Raw genomic sequence first — 18998 nt, forward strand, 5'->3', positions numbered from 1 at the left:
GGGGGGAGCGAGGGCGCGAGCCGCGCGCCAACTTCAAACGCGTGGGGCCCGTGGCGTCACCCGGCGCGCGCCTGTGCGTGCGTGCGTGCGTCACTGCGTCACGTGCCGCCGAGGGGCGGGCGGCGGGGGTGGGGGCGGAGGCAGCGCCCCTCCCTCCCCTCAGGGCAGCGCGCGCCCCGCGGGACCGTGTGAGGGGAGTTCCGGTCAGCGGCTCCGTTAGTGCTGCCCCGACATCCCGGCTACCGGAGACATCCCCAGCAATGCACGTCGCCCCTCAGTTGGAACTGTCCCCTTCATCTCAGCCAAAACTGCCCCTTGAGCAAAACTTCCAGAGCAGGAGGCTGTGCCTCAGCTCCGTGGGAGGGAGATCCTCAAGAGAATAAGGTCACAGAGAAAGTCCATCCTTCGTGCTGAGGAGGGATTTKCCCTRGTTGAAAGATCAAAACTTTCCTTAAGCTGGAAGATGAGTCAATACAATCATGAATTAATCACCAGGAAAGTCATAGGGTAGTTCTGTAAACGCCAACAAGAGGCTGGAATTAGGGACTAGAGGGGAAGCCTGCAAGGAGTGGTTGAGGGGACTTGGCTTGTTCAGCCTGGGGAAGAGAATGCTGAGGAGAGAGCTCCTTGTGGGCTTCAGCTTCCTCAGGAGCGGCAGCATCTGCCCTCTGTGRCCATTGATAGGACCTGAGGGAACAGCGTGGAACCGTGTCAGGGGAGTGAGGTTGGCTATTAGGAAAAGGTTCTTTACCCAGAGGGTGGCCAGATGCTGGAACAGGCTCCCCAGGATCACAGCACCAGACCTGACAGAGTTCAACAAGCATTTAGACAACATCAGGCACATAGTGTGATTCTTGGGGATGTCCTGTGCAGGACCAAGATTTRGACKTGATGATCCTTGTGGATCCCTTCCAGTTCAGAAGATCGTAGGATTCTACAATTCTGTGATTTAAAATGGTGTTTGCCTGGTGGTTTTAAAGGACCTTGGGCTTGCGAATTCATAGTTGAGTAGGACAAACCATTTYGGCTTCAGCACAACAGGAGTGGTGTATTTGCTGCCTGATGTTCAGTAGGGAGCTTCTGGGGAAGTCAGCAAGGTTGATTTCCATCAGAAGTTAAGACACCATGGTGTATTCTGTCCACAACTTTTCCCCAAAAGGTGAAAAGAGCCACAGCACCCTCAGTTGCATGAACTGTGAGAATGCACAGGGGCTTGCCTTCCTTCATTTTCTGCATTCCCTGGGTTGCTGAATCTTCTGGGTTTAACACATTTTCTCATCTCCAGCAGTGTTGTAGCAGACCCAGAGTTGATTGACAGGCAAGCTGAGGAGAGGCGAATTCTATGAGCTCATGCTGCATCCTCTTGGTATTTTCTTACCATAAACCCATGTGAAATGGAGCAAGAGTAATGGGTTAAAATATTAATAGTTCAAAAATCAGATGCGTTGGAAGGAGGCTGCATTTTTTTTTCCTTTTACTCCCCTATCAATCCCTGGAGGAATAAGGCCAGGAATTCAGGTAGAAATCTTAATGTAAAGAAACCTCAATGCAAACCAGTGCTGGTAGAACTAAAGAGTTTTAAGGCTGTTATGGTTGAAACCCATGTTCAAAATCTTGCCTCAAATTTGTGCCTCTTGAGATGTCACTGCAGGCTGGGATAAAAGCTGTTCAACAGCCTAGGTTTTACCACAACCTGCTTAACAAGTGACAAACCCATCAGAAAAACATTAGCATATATTAGCATGTGTAAACTGTACCCTTAAGTACTGGCATGAATAATACTGATGACTTGCTGAGCTGTGCTGTGGAGAGAAGGGTCCCTCTGCCAGGGGAGTTGTGCTGAGAGTGAGATCAGGCCCTGACCTGGCTTTACAGGTTTCTCCTGCCTAAGCCTAAGCTCTCTGGAGTCCTCAAAAAGCAGCAGAGAGCCATGGGCCACGTTCTGAGCACCGAAACTCCTTTGGGGGCTGTTGGCAACCCAGAACAGGTTTCCTTCACAGGATCATTAGCCCGTTCCAGTGGGGCATTAGCAGCTCATGGAGGGGCCAGAGGGGATGAGCTGTGTGGATGAAGCCTTGGCTGAAGGGTAAAAAAAATTATCTACAAAGCAACGGTATAAAGTGGCCATTAATTATGAGATGTGACGGACGGTGTAGCCCACAACTGTGAGCTCCGAGGTCTTCATTGCATGAGAAATTTGAATCATCAAAACAGAATATCCTGAGTTTGAAGGAACCTCACAAGGATCTTTGAGTCCAATGTTGGACAGCCAAAAGCTTTGCTCTGATGAAAAAAACCCACATCCATGGCCTTCCCTTTGGCCACCAGATGAGTTGGTGTAGAAGGAAATTAAAGAAGAATCTGCACAGCATGAAGAATCTGCTCAGAACATTTTGGTAGTGTGAATTTTTTAAAAATCATTTACATTCTGAGCTGTCAAGCCATCAATTCCCATGCTGTAATTTTTGGGAGAATAGTGAATCTTTCGTCTGCAGCCATGAATCTTGCTTTAAGSTCAAAATTTAGCTCAGGCACGAATCAAAATGGAGAGGGGCAGTGGTTGTGTGTAAAACTGCCTCTTGTGCTGCTTTAAATACTCACCCAGGGCGGGGTGTAAATGGATGCTAATGATCCCTCTGCCTTTTGTTTGAGCCTCCCTRTGGCAAACGGTCACATCTTTTGTAGCAGGAATGTCGATATTTAGGAAGCTGAAGTTTTTTTCTTGGCAAACACCGTTTCCTGGTCTTCTCCTGCCAGAAGTGTCCCGGACCATCTACCAACGAGTGCTGGGGGGTCTGCCCTACTGATCCTATGTTTCCTCACTTGGAGGCGCTTTTGAGCTGATTTGCAGGGAATCCAAATGCCCAGCTTTAGTCCTAACTCTGAGTGCTCCTGAATATCAGCCTCTGATCCTGTCCAAATTAGACACCCAGAGGCAGATGCTCCTTCTAGAAAAGTTGCCTGAGCGAGGCCTTTCCCAGAGACGCCTTGCCCATGAGCAGAGTGGAAAGAACTGAAACCAAGGAGTTCCTGACCACCTTGCTGAGGCCCTGGGTGTGCTTACCCTCCTCATTCTATCTCTATGCTTCCATCACCTTCACAATCCCTCAGGAGTCACCACTCATCTCTCAGCTCTAATGAAGACTGTAGTCGRGCTTGGGAGCATTAAATTAAGTTGTGAAGGCTGCCTGGAGCACCGTTTGGTCCCTGTATGAAACAAGGCCCCAGCTGTCACCCCCAGGAGTGGTCCTTGCCCATATGGATGTGCCTGACAGCCCTGCAAGGAACACGTCAGTGCTCACGAGGAGGTTGTTGCTTTGCTGTGGTTCAGCTCAGGCTGCTTAGCTGTTCCAATCATCTYTAAGTGAGTGCCTTGGAAACATCATTTCACACAAGCCTGGGATAAGGTGGGAGGTCCAATTTTAAGACTGCTCAGACTGGAGAGTCATAAACTATAACCCCCAAAAAATGAYTTGGCATCAAGATTTAAGTGATTTCTTACGCAAAGGCTGATTAGAGCTTGTGGTGCCACAAAGTGGCAGTATCTGCTTGGGGTCATTTTGGCTGGTGGCTGCTCTTGGTGTCAAACCTGGGCAGMTGCACCAGCCTGGATGCTGTGCAAGAAGAGGGAATGTTTTGCTGATGGTGTTCAGGGGCTCCTCAGGACACTTTCCTGAGACTGGCAGGTAAAAAGCGATACYGCAGAATGCTCCAGAATCCATATGTACCCATCCAATTAAAAGAGAAAAAGCAAAACCTGCAGTAAATGGGGAAAAGGAACATCTTCCCCAAGCCAGAGCACATGGATAATGTAACTGTGACACAGACACCCTCCCACGGGCTGCAGCTCCTGCAAGAAAAGCAAGTAGCTGCTGAGCACAAGCACGTCCGTATGGGAGGGGGATGTTTTAAGTGCTGACACAGATTTGGCTGACAAACGGGTGCTGGCACACTGTCTCCTTTGAAATAACAAATGCTGCCGCAAAACGTGCTCTATGCTGCTGTGTCTGTCCCTGTGTGCTGTGAAAGTGGCTCCAAGGGAGTTCACTCGTGAAGTGGAGCAGTCCAAAAATCAAGACCTTTTGTTTGAAGTTCTGTCCTGTTAAAATGGCAGTCCTGCAATTCCAGGTGACCTAGTGGTGTCCGTAGGGCAGAGGTCTTTGGTAATGCTGGCATAGATGCATTCAGAGCAAAGGGCTGAGCAATTGGCTCCTAAGTTAATCTGTTGGAGGYTTTTTTCCACATGTTTGTGCAGCCACATATATAATGGGATTATTCCTTGCAATTCCAGGAGCAGAATCATTTTGTCCTGGCCTGCAGCTCCCTGCCTACCCTGACAGAAGACTGCGTTCCTGCTCTGATCTCTRCAGTCAAGGTGTAGCTTATCTTGGAAAGTGGAATTGTGCTGCAGGGAGGGGACAAGGTTTTGGCAGGGCATGGAGAACACCCGGGTAGGTGAGTGAATTAAATTAATGGYTTTGGCCGCTGGAGCACTGGGCTGGTTATATTTCCAGTAGTTATTGAAAGGGGAAAAGAAACTAAAGCAAACATGTAAGGGGGCTGGACCACTTTCCACGGCTCAGGTGCTCTTGTCTGCAGTTGCATGTGCCAGCTGGGACCCACATCCCYCATCTCTTGCTGCCTAAAACTGACAGTGTGATGCAGTGCTTTGGGAAAAGCCCTGTGCTTTCTTCCTGGGGCTTTTTCAGCCCCCAAAGCAGGTGGAAGAAGGCTAAGGGATGAGTGATGCAGCAGTGTCCCCCGGTTACCTCCTTCCTGCAATCCCRTCTGCAGATAACACTGCATCCAAAAGTGGTTAGGCTGAGGAGGTGACCCAGATGGGATGACATGTGCCACGACATGCTACATTCAACCCGAGCCAGCCCCAAAAAGCTCTGCCACAGTGAGGAGGAAGAAAAAGAAGGAACTGAAGACTGTAAGCTCCTGGGATGTGCTTAGAAACCCTGGGAAGCACCAATGGGTAGGTCCTGCTTGTCCTAGGGACTATAAATGCCCAGCTCTGCTAGTGCTGGCAGTGCCCCTGCTCTGGCACGGGTGGCTGCCAGTACTGGGGGGATGTCCCTTCCTCTGCTGCCTTTTGGGGGCATCTTTGCTGCTCTAAACTACTCCCCTCCCAGGACTATATGGGACACTAAGATGATTAAGGGATTGGAGCAGCTGTCGTGAGAGCTGGGACTGTTTAGCTTGGAAAAATGAAGGCTTGGGAGGGGGATTCTTGTCTGTGTCTATTAATACCTGGAGCAGGGTAAAGAATCACAAAATAGTAAGGTTGTAAGGGAACACTGGGTCTTCTGGTCCAGCCTCTCAWGTASGGTCATGCTAGAGGGCMTTGGACAGGATTGTGTCCAGATGGTTTTTTAATACCTCCWGTGAGGCAGACTCCACACRCTCTCTGRGCAGCCTGTTCCTTTGTGWGGTYATYCRCACAGTGAAGAAGTTCTTCCTTGTTTTCATGTGGAACTTCCTGTGCATCRSTTTCTGCCTGTTGCCTCTTGTCCCTATTGCTGGGCACCACTGAGCAGAACCTGATCCATGSTCGGGCACCTTTGCTACAGATACTGACAGACATTGATGAAGTCCCCTCTCAGTCGTAATGTCTGGAGGCTAAACAGCTCTGGCTCCCTCAGTCTTTCCTCATAAGAGAGATGCTCCAGTCCCTTAATCATCTTTGTATTCCTCTGTTGGATCTGCTCTAGGAGCTCCATATTTCTCTTGTACTGAGGACCCCAGAGCTGGACTCCAGATGTCGTCTCACTAGGGCTGGAGGGGCAGGATCTTGACTTGCTGCCTTGACCTGCTGCCAATGCTCTTCCTAATGCATTTCAGGATAYCATTTGCTTTCTTGGCCCCCAGGGCACACTGCTAGCTCAGGAACAACAGCTTCTTGTCCACCAGGACTCCCTGGTCCTTCTCTGCAGAGCTGCTTCCCAGTAGGTTGGTGGGTACCCTGGTGGGTACTGGTGCATGGAGTTGTTTTTCCCCAGGTGCACGATCATGGTGGATGCTCAGGGACTTAAACCAGCCGAATGTGATGGTCAGGTCTTTGGAGAAGAGGAAGGCAAAAGATACAAGCTTAAAAAAAAATCACCAGTGAAATCAGAGACACATCTCAGGGAGAGGGGGAAGCAGTTCTGGGGRCCCCCAGCCCCATGGTGACACCATACAGGATGCAGGAGCAAGGGCACCAGAAGCCCCACTCCATGATGCAGGCAGAAATCTCCAGCATCCCCCCTTTCTGCCCAGTCCATGGGGAGGTGGCACAAGACCCAACACTCCACCATGCACTTTGTAGCCTGATGCCTCCTCAGTGAGGCAGAAGGCTCCRTGTCACCAGCCACATGCTGCCAAGGCCACTGAGCTCGGGAATTCGATTAAAGCAGCGAGAACCGATTGTGTTGTGAGTTGTTGGGGAGGTGGCCCCCACTGTGCTGCTGCTCCTGTCACAGCCACTAAGGACAAAGTTCCTGGGAGAGGCAGGGGAAACAGTGTTTCCTTCCCAGCAAGCTTCCAACAATGCAGTGGCTGGTCCGGTGCTGAGGAGCTGCATAGGAGGGGCATAAAAACCTCCAGCTTCAGGGAAGGTGTTGAAGGACAGGCATCAAGAGGGGACACAGAGAGCAGCCTCCCTCCCAGCCCAGTAGTACATCCCCCAAACAGCAAGGTGGGGACAGCGGATATCCTGGGACAAAGCACAGCCAGCGAGGCAGACCAGCTCACAGGGTGATTTAGCATTGCCTGTCACACCCATCCGGTGCAGGGACATTTGGGAACATGGCCTGGCCACCAATATGCTGCAATCTGCTTCCAGTGCTGGACATGGGTCCTTAGTGGTCCAAACTGGAAGTCAAGGCCTAGATAACCAACAGCAGCTGGAGATAGGGAAYGTGTGGATTTACACACACACACAGAGTTGTTTCCATTCCCAGGGAAACCCTGGTTTCAGTGCCTCCCATCCTTTGTGGCCACCTTGTACCACTCTGGGTGATGCATCCCATGCCCAGCAGCCAAATTTTGGCAACATTTGGCTGAGCTGCAGGGCGGGGAAAAGCCAAAAACCACATTTCCCATGACATTTCCTGTCACCCTCCAGGCAGTTATGCTCACCCCCAGCTTGCCTTGCCCCAGGGCTCTGGGGCCAAAGAAACACCCTCACAGCAAGACCGACACTCTTTAAAGGTTTGTTTTTATTTCTGGTTTAAAATCAAAATTAGTCATTCTCTGTAATAACATTATATATAGATTTATAGAGACATTATAGAAAAGAATTTTTTGCTTTTGTTTTTCTGCAAAAATCTGTAAATAAAAAATAAAATAAAACAAAACAAACAAAAAAAAAGGTGGCAGCTTCTGTCCATCCGTCTGTCCATCCCTCTACTGCTCCTCCTGCCCCTGCCCTCCACAGCACTTCCCAACAGGCCAGGAAAGGCTCTGGGCTGAGGCCACATCTCACTACATTCCCTACAGCCACAAGCCGGGGAGGGACAGGAGCACGTGGAGCTGGAAAGAAGAAACGCCAGCAGAATATATTAATATCTCATATTTCATTTTATTTAAGTCCTGGGGACTCCAGGTGGCAGAGGGCAGCAGTCCCCATGGCCCTGGCAGCTCCTGGAAAGAAACAGCGAGGTTTCCAAAGTGCAGGTCCTTCTGGGACAGGGCACGTGCCCTCGAGCAAGAGGAAGGCAAGAGGAGGCAGAGAAATCCGGTACCTCTCCCTGCCACCCCGGTCCCGGCAGCTGTAGCCAACAAGGGGGGCAGGAAGGGTGGGCTCCCCGGGTATTTTAAATAGCGATCAGAGGGTGGGATGTGCAGCGAGGCCCCTGCCCAGTGGTGCGGAGGTGGCACCCGTGGGGCCGGTGGCCGGGGACAGGGAAGCGGTGCTCCGTAAGGCAATGTGCGGCCGTGGCGAGCTGCCGGCAGGCGGGGTAATACTGTGGTGTGGTGCCGAGAGCAGGAGCTGCCGGGTCCCCAGTCCGTGCAAGCCCGGGCGGCCCAGCGGTGCCTTTGCCCTCAGGGATGGCAGGTGGGTGTGCGTGGGTCTCAGAAAGCTGTACTGGCCATGCTGGCTGGTGCAAAGATCCGCGGGAGGCTGTCCAGGGTCTCCTCCAGTCGCCGGTGAGCTGATTTACCATCTTCCCCTGCAAGTACACACCACGGTCAGTGATGCAAACTGCGTTAGTTCTGTCTCCTGCCCATCCCTGGCCATCTACYGAGGCCTTTCCAGGGAAACATGCCTAAAACCTGGCAAAGCTGAGCCTGCGTGCTATGGCCACAGCATGGAAATCTCTTGTTCTTCTTAGCACACCCCTGGGCAGGTCCCAGCTGGGATCTGGATCAAAAAGTCCCCAGAGCTCCTGATTCAGAGGTTGCAGATCCTGTTCTCAGCACCCACGCAGGGCAGGGATAGCCCGTGTTCAGGCTGCCGGAGTGTTGGGTTGTGGAGAGCCTCACTTGGGGCCAAGGGACCAATGTTCAGGGCTGTGCCCGCTCTGATGGCTCCCACAGCTGTGCACATCTGCATGCACTGGCACAGGAGTCCCAAGGGCCCCCCCGGACCCCCAGGCACACACAGGGATGCATACATCCATGCTACAGGCTCACTCTGAGCTCTTTGCCCACAAATCTGCCCGCAGCAAGAGATGGTGACATGGACAATCTGCTGGGACATAGGACACAAGGCATCTACATGTGTCAGGGTGCCAGGGGGTGTGCACTATCAACAACCAAGACACACAGACTCCAAAATGTGACATGGCTGACAGGCTCTAAGACGGAGACATTYGTGAGCAAAGCAGCCGGAGCAGGGACAAGGGGGACAAGGACAGCTCACGTGTCCCAACCTGTGCAGCAGCTGCCGCGACCTGGAGGCCTAGAAACCCACTCAGATGGTTCTCTCAGGGCCATCTAGCAAATAATARATAACAACCAGGCTTAGTGCTGTGGCCACTGAATGCCAGGCCCTCGCTGCCAGCTCATTCTTGCCTGGAAGAGCTTGGGGCACGATGAACCAGAGTGCGTGGGGTAGGCAGGCACCAGCCACAGGGCCCCGTCTCTTGGGGGCACTGCTGGCACCAGGAGATGCCACTGGGGATGCTGTGGGTGGGGAGCAAGCAGAGAAGCAGAGGGACACTCACCGCACAGCATCAAGCTCTGCTTGGCTGCTTCCCGCACAGGCTCCTTGTCGGTTTGGCACARGTAAACCAGCTGCTCGATGCTCTCCTTGGCCTGCAGGAGAAGGGACAAGGTGAGTTTTGGCTGTCAGGCTGGAGCAGGGACATGGTCAGATGGGGAAGGCAGCACAGGGTGCTCCAGCCCCCTTGTTCAGAAAAACCCCTTCATCCTTTCTTCCCTTCTCATTTTCCTTCCTGCTCTGCCCCTGCCTGCTGCTACAGCACATTTGGGCATCCCMAGCTCTTTTCTCCCAGGAGCAGGAGGCTGTGCAGGTTGTGTCCAGAGTGACCAGCCACACGTGTTTCCTCTTCCTCTGGAACATGCAGCCCTGCTGCCCCCTCCCTGTGCCCTCACCTTCAAGCAGCCCAGCGCCGCACACCCCGCCACACGCGTCTGCACCTCCTCATCCTCCAGCTGCTCCAGGAAGCACACGAGGGCCTGGGGGACATGGAGGAGTCAGTGCCACCATCTGCCACAGAGCCCTGGGGGCTGTGGCACCAGCCCACCTCGTCCCTGGCTTGCCCAGCACRTACCCGTTGGCGGAAGCGGGGGTTTTCTGCCAGGCTGCGGAGCTGGGCTGACACGGCGCTCACCACCTTGCTGTTGCCCTCCACAAGGAGCAAGCTCAGCGCCTTCAGCCCCTCCTTCTTTAGGCGGCCCTCAGGCATGCGCTTCAGGGCACGCAGCACCACGTCCTGGTCGTCCGAGTTGAGGTTCTGTGCCAGCAGTGCTGCAGGAAGCCATCAGCTCAGCCAARGTGTGGGGGGTCACATGGCACTGCCCCCACACCCCTGCCACCATCCCCGGGCACCCGGGATCCATGCCAGGCAGAGGTGGCCCCACACAGGGTGCCAATGCATGGAGCTGGCCCCCAGGATGCTGGGGACTTACAGCAAGGACACGGGAAGGCAGCACAGGAGTGGGCTGGATCAGACTGACTTGCCCACCCCAAGGATAGCTCAACCTCTGGGTGATGCCCCAGAATGGTCATGGCAGTGCTGCAGTGATCGGTCACAATGGTGATACTCTGGCACCCCCATCCCAGGGCTTAARGAGGGTGGGAGGACACCCACCTTCCTCTGCCAGCTCCATCATGTAGGTGTCAAGCACCAGGGCGCCGAGTGACTCAAAGTGGCTCCAGTACTGGAAGATGGTGACCTGCTCGCTCTGGGCACTGCCTGGCCGCCGGGGCAGCCGCCGATTYAGCACATCCTCCACCAGTTTCACACACACTGTGAGAAAGAACCAGGATCAAGGTGTGCAGCAGCCATGGTCACCCCTCTCCAGAGCTCCTGGAACCCATATCCCCCCATTCATGGTCACTGAACAAGGCTGGCAACTCCCCAAACACCCCTGCACRCCCACTCACCAGCATCAGCCAAACCAGGATGCTGCTCGCTGATGGGAGCTGCATACTGGGCGCTGAGCACCTGCAGGAACCGCTCCACGGGGCAGGTGTAGATGTTGGGCGCTTCCACACACAGGTCCCAAAAGGGCAGCACGCCCTCCTTCCGCGTCGAGAACTGCACCACTGTGGGGACAGGCACTGTCAGACCTCCCGAGACCACGGCAGCAGGCAGGTGACTCCTGCCCTCTGTCTGGCATGGTGCCTCACTGCCCAGCCATGCCCATAAGAGGACACAGGCTTCACAAAGCCTCTGGGGTGGCACAGAGAGTCCCCTCAGCTGCGTCTCTTTACCGTCAGCGGCCGAGCTGGCTGTCCCTGCGCGCTCCTCCGTTAGCTGGCACACCATCTCCAGCACCTGCGACTCCCGCAGCAGCCTGTCCAGGGCGTACATCTCCTGGCACCGCAGGGGACCGAAGGTGCCCAGCTTCTGCAAGGCACAGCCAAACCAGGAACTTCAGTGACAGAGCCCACTGTCCACATAAGAGCCTCCAGGATATGGCAAGACCCCCCTCAAGGGTTCATGACATACAGCCCACCCTGGGTGTCCCCTGCCACCATATCCCACCCTGGTTCTCACCAGCAGCAGGCGGTTGCAGTTGTTAAGGTGAAGCACCAAAGCCTTATCCAGGAACTCGTTGCCRGTGCTCATGGGGTCAGTGCTGGCGTCAGAGCCACTGCACATTCCGGTGTCATCTGCCCCCATCTCGCCAGCGCTGGGGGCCCTGGTGCTGCGCAGGGGTCTGCCAGCTCTCCTGCAAGCCAGGGAGAGATCAAGGCAGTGGATCAGCACAGGAAACCYGGACCTGGCCCTCACCCACCCAGAGAGTAGAGGACAGATTCCCAGGGCACAGGGACCTCCAGCCACCTCTCATCAAGAGCTGCAGGGTGACGCTGTGCCAGGACCAGGTACTGCTGCTTCTTGACTTGGACCTTCCCTAATCTGTGATGAACAGGCACCCTGGCAGAGCTGAACATCCCCTATTCCAACTGTCCTAAGGCCATCTCCTGCCCTGTGCCCCATCCTGTGAGCCCCACTGTGCACCTYTCATCTTGGAGAGGCTCCTCCTCAGAGCCCTCCGAGTCCTCCATGTCAGAGGTGTTGAGGAAGCTGAAGCTCTCCAGCGCGTGCTCCACTGTCAGGCTCATGCTGGAGGCCCGGCTGAGGAAGACACCTTGCTTCTGCTGTGGAGGAAGGAACAGTGGAGWTGAATCCTGGCTCACCARCGAAGACAGCCCTGCCACCCRCTTTACTGGGCACTGCCAGCAGAGRTGGCYCYGTCCCCATCTCCCCTGGGCACTGCCAGCAGAGATGGCTCTGTCCCCATCTCCCCTGGCYGCTGCCATCAGAGATGGCCTCATCCCCATCCTCCCTGGGCACTGCCAGCAGAGATGGCTCTGTCCCCATCTCCCCTGGCTGCTGCCATCAGAGATGGCCTCATCCCCATCCTCCCTGGGCACTGCCAGCAGAGGTGGCCCCGTCCCCATTGTCCCTGGGCACTGCCACCATGGCTGGCCCTGTCCCCATCATGCCCAGGCATCACCAGCCARGATGACCCTGTCRCCCTCACCCCCTGACACCACTGGGAGCCCCTCACCAGCAGCATCTCCTCCAGATGTTTGAGCTCCCGTTCGAGGGGCTGCAGCTCTGGGAACTGTCCCCGATAGTCATCCAGAGCTGAGCCYAGGAGGCCAATTGCCTCCTCCAGACCGGAATCCACCATCTTCCCCCGCGGCACCTCGGGGATGCTGGTGGGCAGTGGTGGGGTTGGGACRGGCCTCTCTTCTGCAGAGGCTTGTGCCAATGTCGTGGGGACCCCGGCACCACAGTCACTCTGCGTTGGTGCCTGGCTCTGCACCGGCTCGGCCGTGCCGGCTTCCTCCTCGCAGGAGGTGGCCCATGCCACGGTGGCACGGGGCTTGGCCTCAGTGGCTCTGTCCTGCCCTGCCACAGCAGCTGCCACTGCAGCGCCAGCGAGGGCATCTGCGTCTTGTTCGCCCATCCCTGTGTCCTCCAGGCTGGCCGCGGGCTCCCAAGGGCTCTCTGCAGTCTTGACCTCCATTGTGGCGTCCACACTGGCTTCGCTGATGTGGCTCAGAGTCCGGGAGTAGGGCACATGCCCATTGGCCACTGTCTCCTTACGGCTGCCTGGCTCCTCTGGCTGGCTCCCGCWGGAGGGGACACTGCTGCCACTGGCCCCAGGTGCGGCGTCGGCCTCCTCTGGTTGCTGGGAGAAGGAGATCTCGATGGCGGGGGCGGAGGCCTGCACTTCAGGCTGCACGATGGGCTTGTGCGTGGCATGGCGGGCGCTGCCGGACAGCTGGGGGCTGGAGGAGTCGTCCGAGGACTCAGAGGAGATGGACCAGGCTGTGCCGTTCTCCAGCTCCTCCTGGCGCCGCAGCATATTCTGCAGAGGGGGAGAATGGTGTCAGCTGAGACCCTGCTCCTGCTGCCCCTGCTCCTCCGGCTGTCTGCATGTCAAGCAGGGGCAGGATCGATCTGAGCTGGAGGGCACTGAGGCTGCMATGGCTCTGCTGGAACAGCAGCACGGTCAGCAAGGACCGGGCAGATTACAGCTCTGGATCTCACCCCATGCCAACAGGCAATCCAGCTCCCCATCACCAGCCCTGTATGTGCTGGAGCCAGCGGCCCCCTAGCACAGTGGGATGCAACACATGGAGCCAAGGACACCGCTCACCATGGCTGCAAGGACAGCAACAGCTCCAGCCACCACACCAACTTCATGTTTCCCCATCACTGAACTGGAACCGGTGCCACACTAATTCCACGTTAGTCACACCAGCACCATGACAGCAKCACACCAGTGCCACACCAGCACTATCACACCAGCACCATCTCACCAGCACCGTCACCAGCACCACACCAACGCCACCAGCATGGGGACATGGAGAAGCTGTCTACTCACTAGTGCCCAGCTCTTGCACGGGGGTGGACCCAGGCTCCCCTAGCTTGGGGAGTAGCTCTGCAGGACCAGCCAGACCCAGCCTGGCAGGATCAGGCCTTGGGCATCAGCGAGGGATAGTGAGTAGGAGATAAGGAGCGGCTACGGCTACAGCGGGATGGCCACAGCGCTGGGCTAAGCTACTGGCCAGCTCCAGCCCCGCACTTACGCGGCCCTGCTGCGGCCATCTCCCGAGCTCGGCCGAGGAGACATCGCCGCAGGAGCAGCTCTGAGACAGCTTCTCGAAGAGTGTCTCCCGAAAGATGTCCAGCAAGGACCAACCACGCTTGTCAGCCGCCCGCTCCGGGCTCTTGGGCAGAGAGAAGAGGAGCTGTGAACGTGGGAGGGAGGAGCAGGTGCCGGTACTGGGGACTCCTGGTGGGATGGCTGGAGAGGAAGGAGCTGCCTACCCGTCCCTGAGCTGTGCCACCCTCTGAGACGTTGCCTAGGCACATCCCTGTGTGCACCCCTCCACTGGCCATGTCTSCTGAGCAGCCCTGCCTGGTGCACACTTACGTAGAATGCCTGCTCCCGCAGGGACGGCGTGTCAGGYGGACTCTGGTTGTAGGTGGAGAACCTCTTGTTCACTGTAGAAGCCTTATTGACAGTGCTGGCTGCTGAGGGCTGGTCATCCTTGTCGAAGGGGCTGGGGAGGACAGCAGGGAGATGWGGGCTGTGCACCAGCCCAGGGGGTCACCAGACACCAGGACCCCCTCCAGGCCAGTTCTGGTTTTCCATAGTTACAGCCCGGTTTTGGGATGGAGTGAACCTGGGGCAGGTCATCTCTTGCCATGCCATGCTGGGCATCCCCAGCACTGCCATGTGCCACCAGCAATGCCTGCTGAGGTACTCACTTCCAGGTCACCTCCAGGCTGAGTTTGAGGGTGCCCAGGTCATTGATATCCACAGCCACTACCTGGGGCAGAGCTGCAAAGAGGTCCTTGGTCTCACAGGACACATTGCCCACCACCACATGGTTGGCCAGGCTCTTTAGTTCCGTCACCTAGAGAAGGAGCAGAGGAAGGAGAGGAGAAGATGAAGCCATGGGTCAGTGAGGGCGAGGTTTAGGTGAGGTGCTGGAGGGAAGGCCAAGGAAGTGGTGTAATCACCATCCCTGAGTGTCCAAAAAAACACGTAGATGTGGTATTTGGACACATGGCTTAATGGTGGGATTGGCACTGCTGGGTTAACACAGCACTGATGATCACAGAGGTCYTTTCCAATCTACCAACCATGACTTTATGATGCAAGAAGATAACTGGCCCACCCCAAAACTGTCCTTTTATGAACTGTACCTTGATGGAGAGGAATTCAGTGACGAGGGGCAAGAAAACCATTTCCTCGCTGTCCCACACCTGCTTGCTGTTCACCTCGATGCGCCCTCGCAGCTTCCAMCGCTGCCGTCCATACTTCATAAAGATCTGCAGATCACACAGAGGTGTGGGTATGGGGGACACGTGACCCCAGGGTGATGGGTGCTCTCTCCATGTCCCCAGGCATGGCCATGGACCCATGCCACCCACCACCACCCTGCAACATGTCCTCCACACCAGCACCCACTGATGCCCCTGAGACACCCCAAGGACAACAGGGCAGAGGAAGAGCAGAACCCAACCCATACGGTCCCACCAACCTCATACTGGTCACCAGCACAAAGCCGGGCAAAGCCTGCCAGTCCTGCAAGAGAAGGCAGAGGGGCGTCAGCAGGCAGCAGACAGGCAGGCAGCAGAGGGACAGGGAGGGAGCAGGACACGCTACCTTTCATCCGGACRTGGAACTCGCCCAGCTGGCTCTCCAGCTCATTCTCCAACAGACACATGTTCTGGGAACAGACAGACAGATGGACAGGACACATCAGCAGCCACCCCATGGACTCAGCACCCCAACAGCCCACCCCAGCCAGCTGCCTCACCTCCGTGTACTCCTTGTAGCCCTTGCTGGCCTCGGCCAGGCTCTCGCGTGCCTCCCGGCTGCCCGGCGAGCCCGTGCTGTAAGCCTTGACCATGTTGTGGGCTCCATCACGGAGCCGCCGCTGGATGCAGTAAGCCTCATACAGCTCATCTATCTGCAAGGAGAGGCCAGAGCTGCAGTGAGGGACAGGGCTGGGGGCAGCACGGCCACCCCAGCACTGCCCCAGCTCTCACCTTGCTGGCATGAAACTCCAGGCGACGCAGGAAGCGCTCGATTGACTTCACTTGCTGGAAAAGCAGAGGAGACGGTGTGAGCGGCAGCACAGCCACTCCGTGGAGGAGCTGCAGGTCAGTGTGTGCCCTCTGTGTCCCCTGCACTGAGGCTGGGGTGTGTCCTGGTCACCAGCCCTGCCTGGGAGCTGCAGGGTGGCAGCCAGTGGGAARCACCCATGTGCTGCAGCCTCCTCCAACTTCCCCTGCTCCAGAAGGYCGTCCAGGAGCCAAGCCAGGCTCCAGTGTGCTTTTTTTCCCCAGCCTCTGAGCTAACCCAAGCCCTGCACTCACTTTTGTTTGYCAGAAAGGGGTTACAATACCATCTCTGCTTCATCCCCTGCCCGGGGCCACCCTGCCCACACAGCCCCAGTCCCTCTCTTCCCAGRGGACAAGGCAGCAGGGCAGTGCTAGCAGAGCAGGGCTGGCAGCAGCTCATCCCAGGCACAAGGAAGGGGGATACAAGGGAGACAAGGCATTGGTCCCGCTTACCTTATCCAGATCGTAGAGAAAGCCCTGGAGGAGAGAGGAGAGGGATAAGATGGAGCACAAAGCCAGCTCTGCCCACCCAAGAAACCCAGCACACGGCACACAGCACACACCACCCACAGCACGGACATGCAGCACCCAGCCAGGGCTGGGGAGTGCATGACAGAGGGACAGGAGCCCCAACACCAGAGCCTGGGCTGGCCCTACATCCCCACAGAAACAGACTCTGCACCAGGCACAGACGGACCAAAAGTTGCCCCAGCTGTGCCTACAACCCCAAAGCACCGCTCCCCGTAAGGCTCTTCCCAAGCAGCACTCACCAGGCGTGAATTCCTCTTGGACTCACGGATCTGGGTGCTGAGCTTCTCCAGTTCCAGCTGGTGCACCTCCAGGTAGGCTCTGGGGGTAACCACACCATGGGGGTCAGGTTGGGATGTCATGTCCAGGGCTCCTGCTCCCACACCAATGCAGCACACGTGGCAACATTTCCCCACTCCCTGTTCCAGCACCCTGCTCTGGGAACCCATCCATGCCTCTACATGGGATGTGGGACCCCAAGGCAACATACCAGGAGACCTGGTGTGTCCCTGCCAGGTGAGAGCAGAGAGCTTCCAACCCCAACCCCTGTCACAAGTTGTCCCCATACCCCTCAGGGGCTCCCTGCCTCCACCCACCCAGCACTTACGTCAGGCCCTTCTTGAGAGCTTCGTACACCTCGTCCAGACGGTTGGGCTGAGGCACCTTGGGTGGTGGGGATTTGTGGGACATTGAGAACATCCTACTGACCCTGGAGCCAGTCTTGCGGGAGACRGTGGGGGTGAAAGGTGAGAGATTCCTGGAGAGAGAGGCTGGGATCAGCACACAGCACCAGGGTSCTTCTGGGTGCCCCAGTCAGCCAAGCACCCTGTGTTGAGACTAGGGTGATCTTTGGGATGGAGGCCGGGTCCACTGGGGCTTGCCTGCCCCTCCCAGGACTCCATGGCAGCCATTCTAAGTGTCCAGTGGGGAGGGAAGACAGAGCCACGAGACTGGGCAGGGCTGCCTGCACCACATGCCTGCAGCCCCCTGGCAATGCACGTGGCTGCCCTAAAGCCATGCGAAAGACAAGGAGAAACCCGCAAATGCAGAGATGGAGAAGAGCAGGGAGGCAATGCCATCCCAGTGAGTTCCAATAGTCTGGCTGTGGTGTAGCCTCTGCAGAGGTGAGGGGATCCCTGGTACTGGTCAGGAACAGCAAAGGTAAATGAAGATGACACCAGCTGGAGTCAAGCTGAGTTTCTGGAGTGCCTGTGAGGCCATCTTCAGCCCTGGTGGCCCTCTAAAAGGGCCATGCTCTGCTCCATCCCAGTATCCCAGGTTGCAAGGGGYATAGAGGTGCTCCCTGGGCACTGTGGCAGGGTGAAATATGTCACCTTGTGCTTCCAGGATCAGGCAGGGATCCCAATCCAGCGTGGGAGCACCCTGGAGACTGACAGCTCTGTCACCTCATCACACAGCACAGCAACACGGGGCAGGGACATCCTCACTGATGCTGTGCCTCTCCAGATGTCACCAAACCTGCTGGATGGAGCTGCCTCCCCCAGCCGACCCGCGGGACGCCGAGCCAGCGCYGGGACCCGAACACCTCCCTTCCTGCCTTGTGCAATGGAGTCACTCCCCAGCCCGGTGAGAAACGCCTCGCTCACCCCGGCTCTTCCCTTCCTCCTTCCAAAGCTCTGTCGCGCCACCGGTGCCAGGAGACACCACGGGCTCATCACTTCCCAGCCCCAGGCTGCACCTCCCATCCTGTGCTGCTCTTCACAGAAGTGACCAAAAGACTTCCCCGAATCATCGGTGGGGAAATGAATGTCTTGGCCTCCTCCCAAGCGATGGGTAAGCACCTAATTTCCACCATTCCTCCTCATTCCCATCCTCCATGGTCCCTGGAGGCATCTCCCACAAGCATCTCCCCAGCAACCACTTCATTGCAGGCACCTAAAAGTCCTCCCTCTTCTCTGTCTCTAAGGGGCCCCTCTGGTACCCACAAATCCAGGGATGTGCTGGTGACCTGGAAAATGTCACTTGGCCCAGAGGCTGGATGGGACTTGGGGACAAAGTTGAGCAGGGCTGGAGGTCAAAGCACAGGGWGGCTCTGCCTGGGATCCAAGGACTGCTACAGGAATGGATGGTGCAGAGGGGTTTGGGGGGAAGTGCAGCGTGTGGGGAGGCTTTGCAGAGAGGAGGAGGAAGGGTCTGGAAGAACCATAACATCAGCAGTGGCTGGAGAGGATGGACCAGGGCACAGCTGCTCCTCACACTGCAGCTGACAGGCAGCCAGCCACTAAAACCTTTCACTGACAGGTTTGAGGTGACCCCGAGGAAACCCTGGTTCACACCAGCACTCAACCCCCAAACTGGCTGCCGCAGGATGTCAAGGCCATCRCAACACTGCAAAGCCACCCCAGCTCTACTGCACCCATTAAACATTGCAAGATGGTCACAGGAAAGCTCTTAAGAGCTGGCCGTAGGATGAGGTGAGTGACACCTGCCCCCTCTGTGCTCCAGAGGCAGCAGTTACAGGGCTGCAGGGTCCTCACCCCACCTGAGGCACAGCATGGCAGAAGTTGGGGTGATGGGCTCTCTCTCCCGCATGGCCTCAGTGTTTCCTGCAGGAACAGGCCCTGGCTACCAAAAAAAGTCCCTGAGGGACATGCTGGGACAGCTGGATGGGAAGCAGCCTCAGGATGCAAACAGGTCCCACCACAAAGCCCTGTCCTGTCCCTGTCTGTC

The 18998-nt window shown here is 56.5% G+C and overlaps 1 protein-coding gene across 8 annotated transcripts in view; it reads right to left on the reverse strand.

Moving 5' to 3' along the window:
• Nucleotides 1-7191: 7191 nt before the first annotated feature.
• Nucleotides 7192-18998, reverse strand: part of RIPOR1 (RHO family interacting cell polarization regulator 1) — a 30604-nt gene continuing 18797 nt past the window's right edge. For 6 of the 8 annotated variants that reach the window (XM_057376424.1, XM_057376419.1, XM_057376422.1 and 3 more), the window contains exons 3-23: nucleotides 16915-17064; nucleotides 16550-16628; nucleotides 16233-16256; nucleotides 15705-15758; nucleotides 15473-15625; nucleotides 15319-15382; nucleotides 15194-15237; nucleotides 14856-14981; nucleotides 14415-14563; nucleotides 14077-14206; nucleotides 13730-13870; nucleotides 12196-13005; nucleotides 11643-11782; nucleotides 11178-11352; nucleotides 10892-11027; nucleotides 10562-10723; nucleotides 10266-10424; nucleotides 9726-9922; nucleotides 9547-9630; nucleotides 9156-9246; nucleotides 7192-8159 (exon numbers count right to left, since the gene is read on the reverse strand). In XM_057376424.1, coding sequence (XP_057232407.1) covers nucleotides 8062-8159; nucleotides 9156-9246; nucleotides 9547-9630; nucleotides 9726-9922; nucleotides 10266-10424; nucleotides 10562-10723; nucleotides 10892-11027; nucleotides 11178-11352; nucleotides 11643-11782; nucleotides 12196-13005; nucleotides 13730-13870; nucleotides 14077-14206; nucleotides 14415-14563; nucleotides 14856-14981; nucleotides 15194-15237; nucleotides 15319-15382; nucleotides 15473-15625; nucleotides 15705-15758; nucleotides 16233-16256; nucleotides 16550-16628; nucleotides 16915-17064 — 3166 coding nt within the window. In that variant the 3' untranslated portion in view covers nucleotides 7192-8061. The remainder of the gene's footprint in view (nucleotides 8160-9155; nucleotides 9247-9546; nucleotides 9631-9725; nucleotides 9923-10265; nucleotides 10425-10561; nucleotides 10724-10891; nucleotides 11028-11177; nucleotides 11353-11642; nucleotides 11783-12195; nucleotides 13006-13729; nucleotides 13871-14076; nucleotides 14207-14414; nucleotides 14564-14855; nucleotides 14982-15193; nucleotides 15238-15318; nucleotides 15383-15472; nucleotides 15626-15704; nucleotides 15759-16232; nucleotides 16257-16549; nucleotides 16629-16914; nucleotides 17065-18998) is intronic. The other 2 variants (XM_057376420.1, XM_057376427.1) reach the window with 1 other exon arrangement.

Source organism: Malurus melanocephalus, unplaced genomic scaffold (assembly GCF_030028575.1).
Source record: "Malurus melanocephalus ecotype Western Australia unplaced genomic scaffold, MMel_1.1 scaffold_279, whole genome shotgun sequence".
Classification (NCBI taxonomy): Eukaryota; Metazoa; Chordata; class Aves; order Passeriformes; family Maluridae; genus Malurus; species Malurus melanocephalus.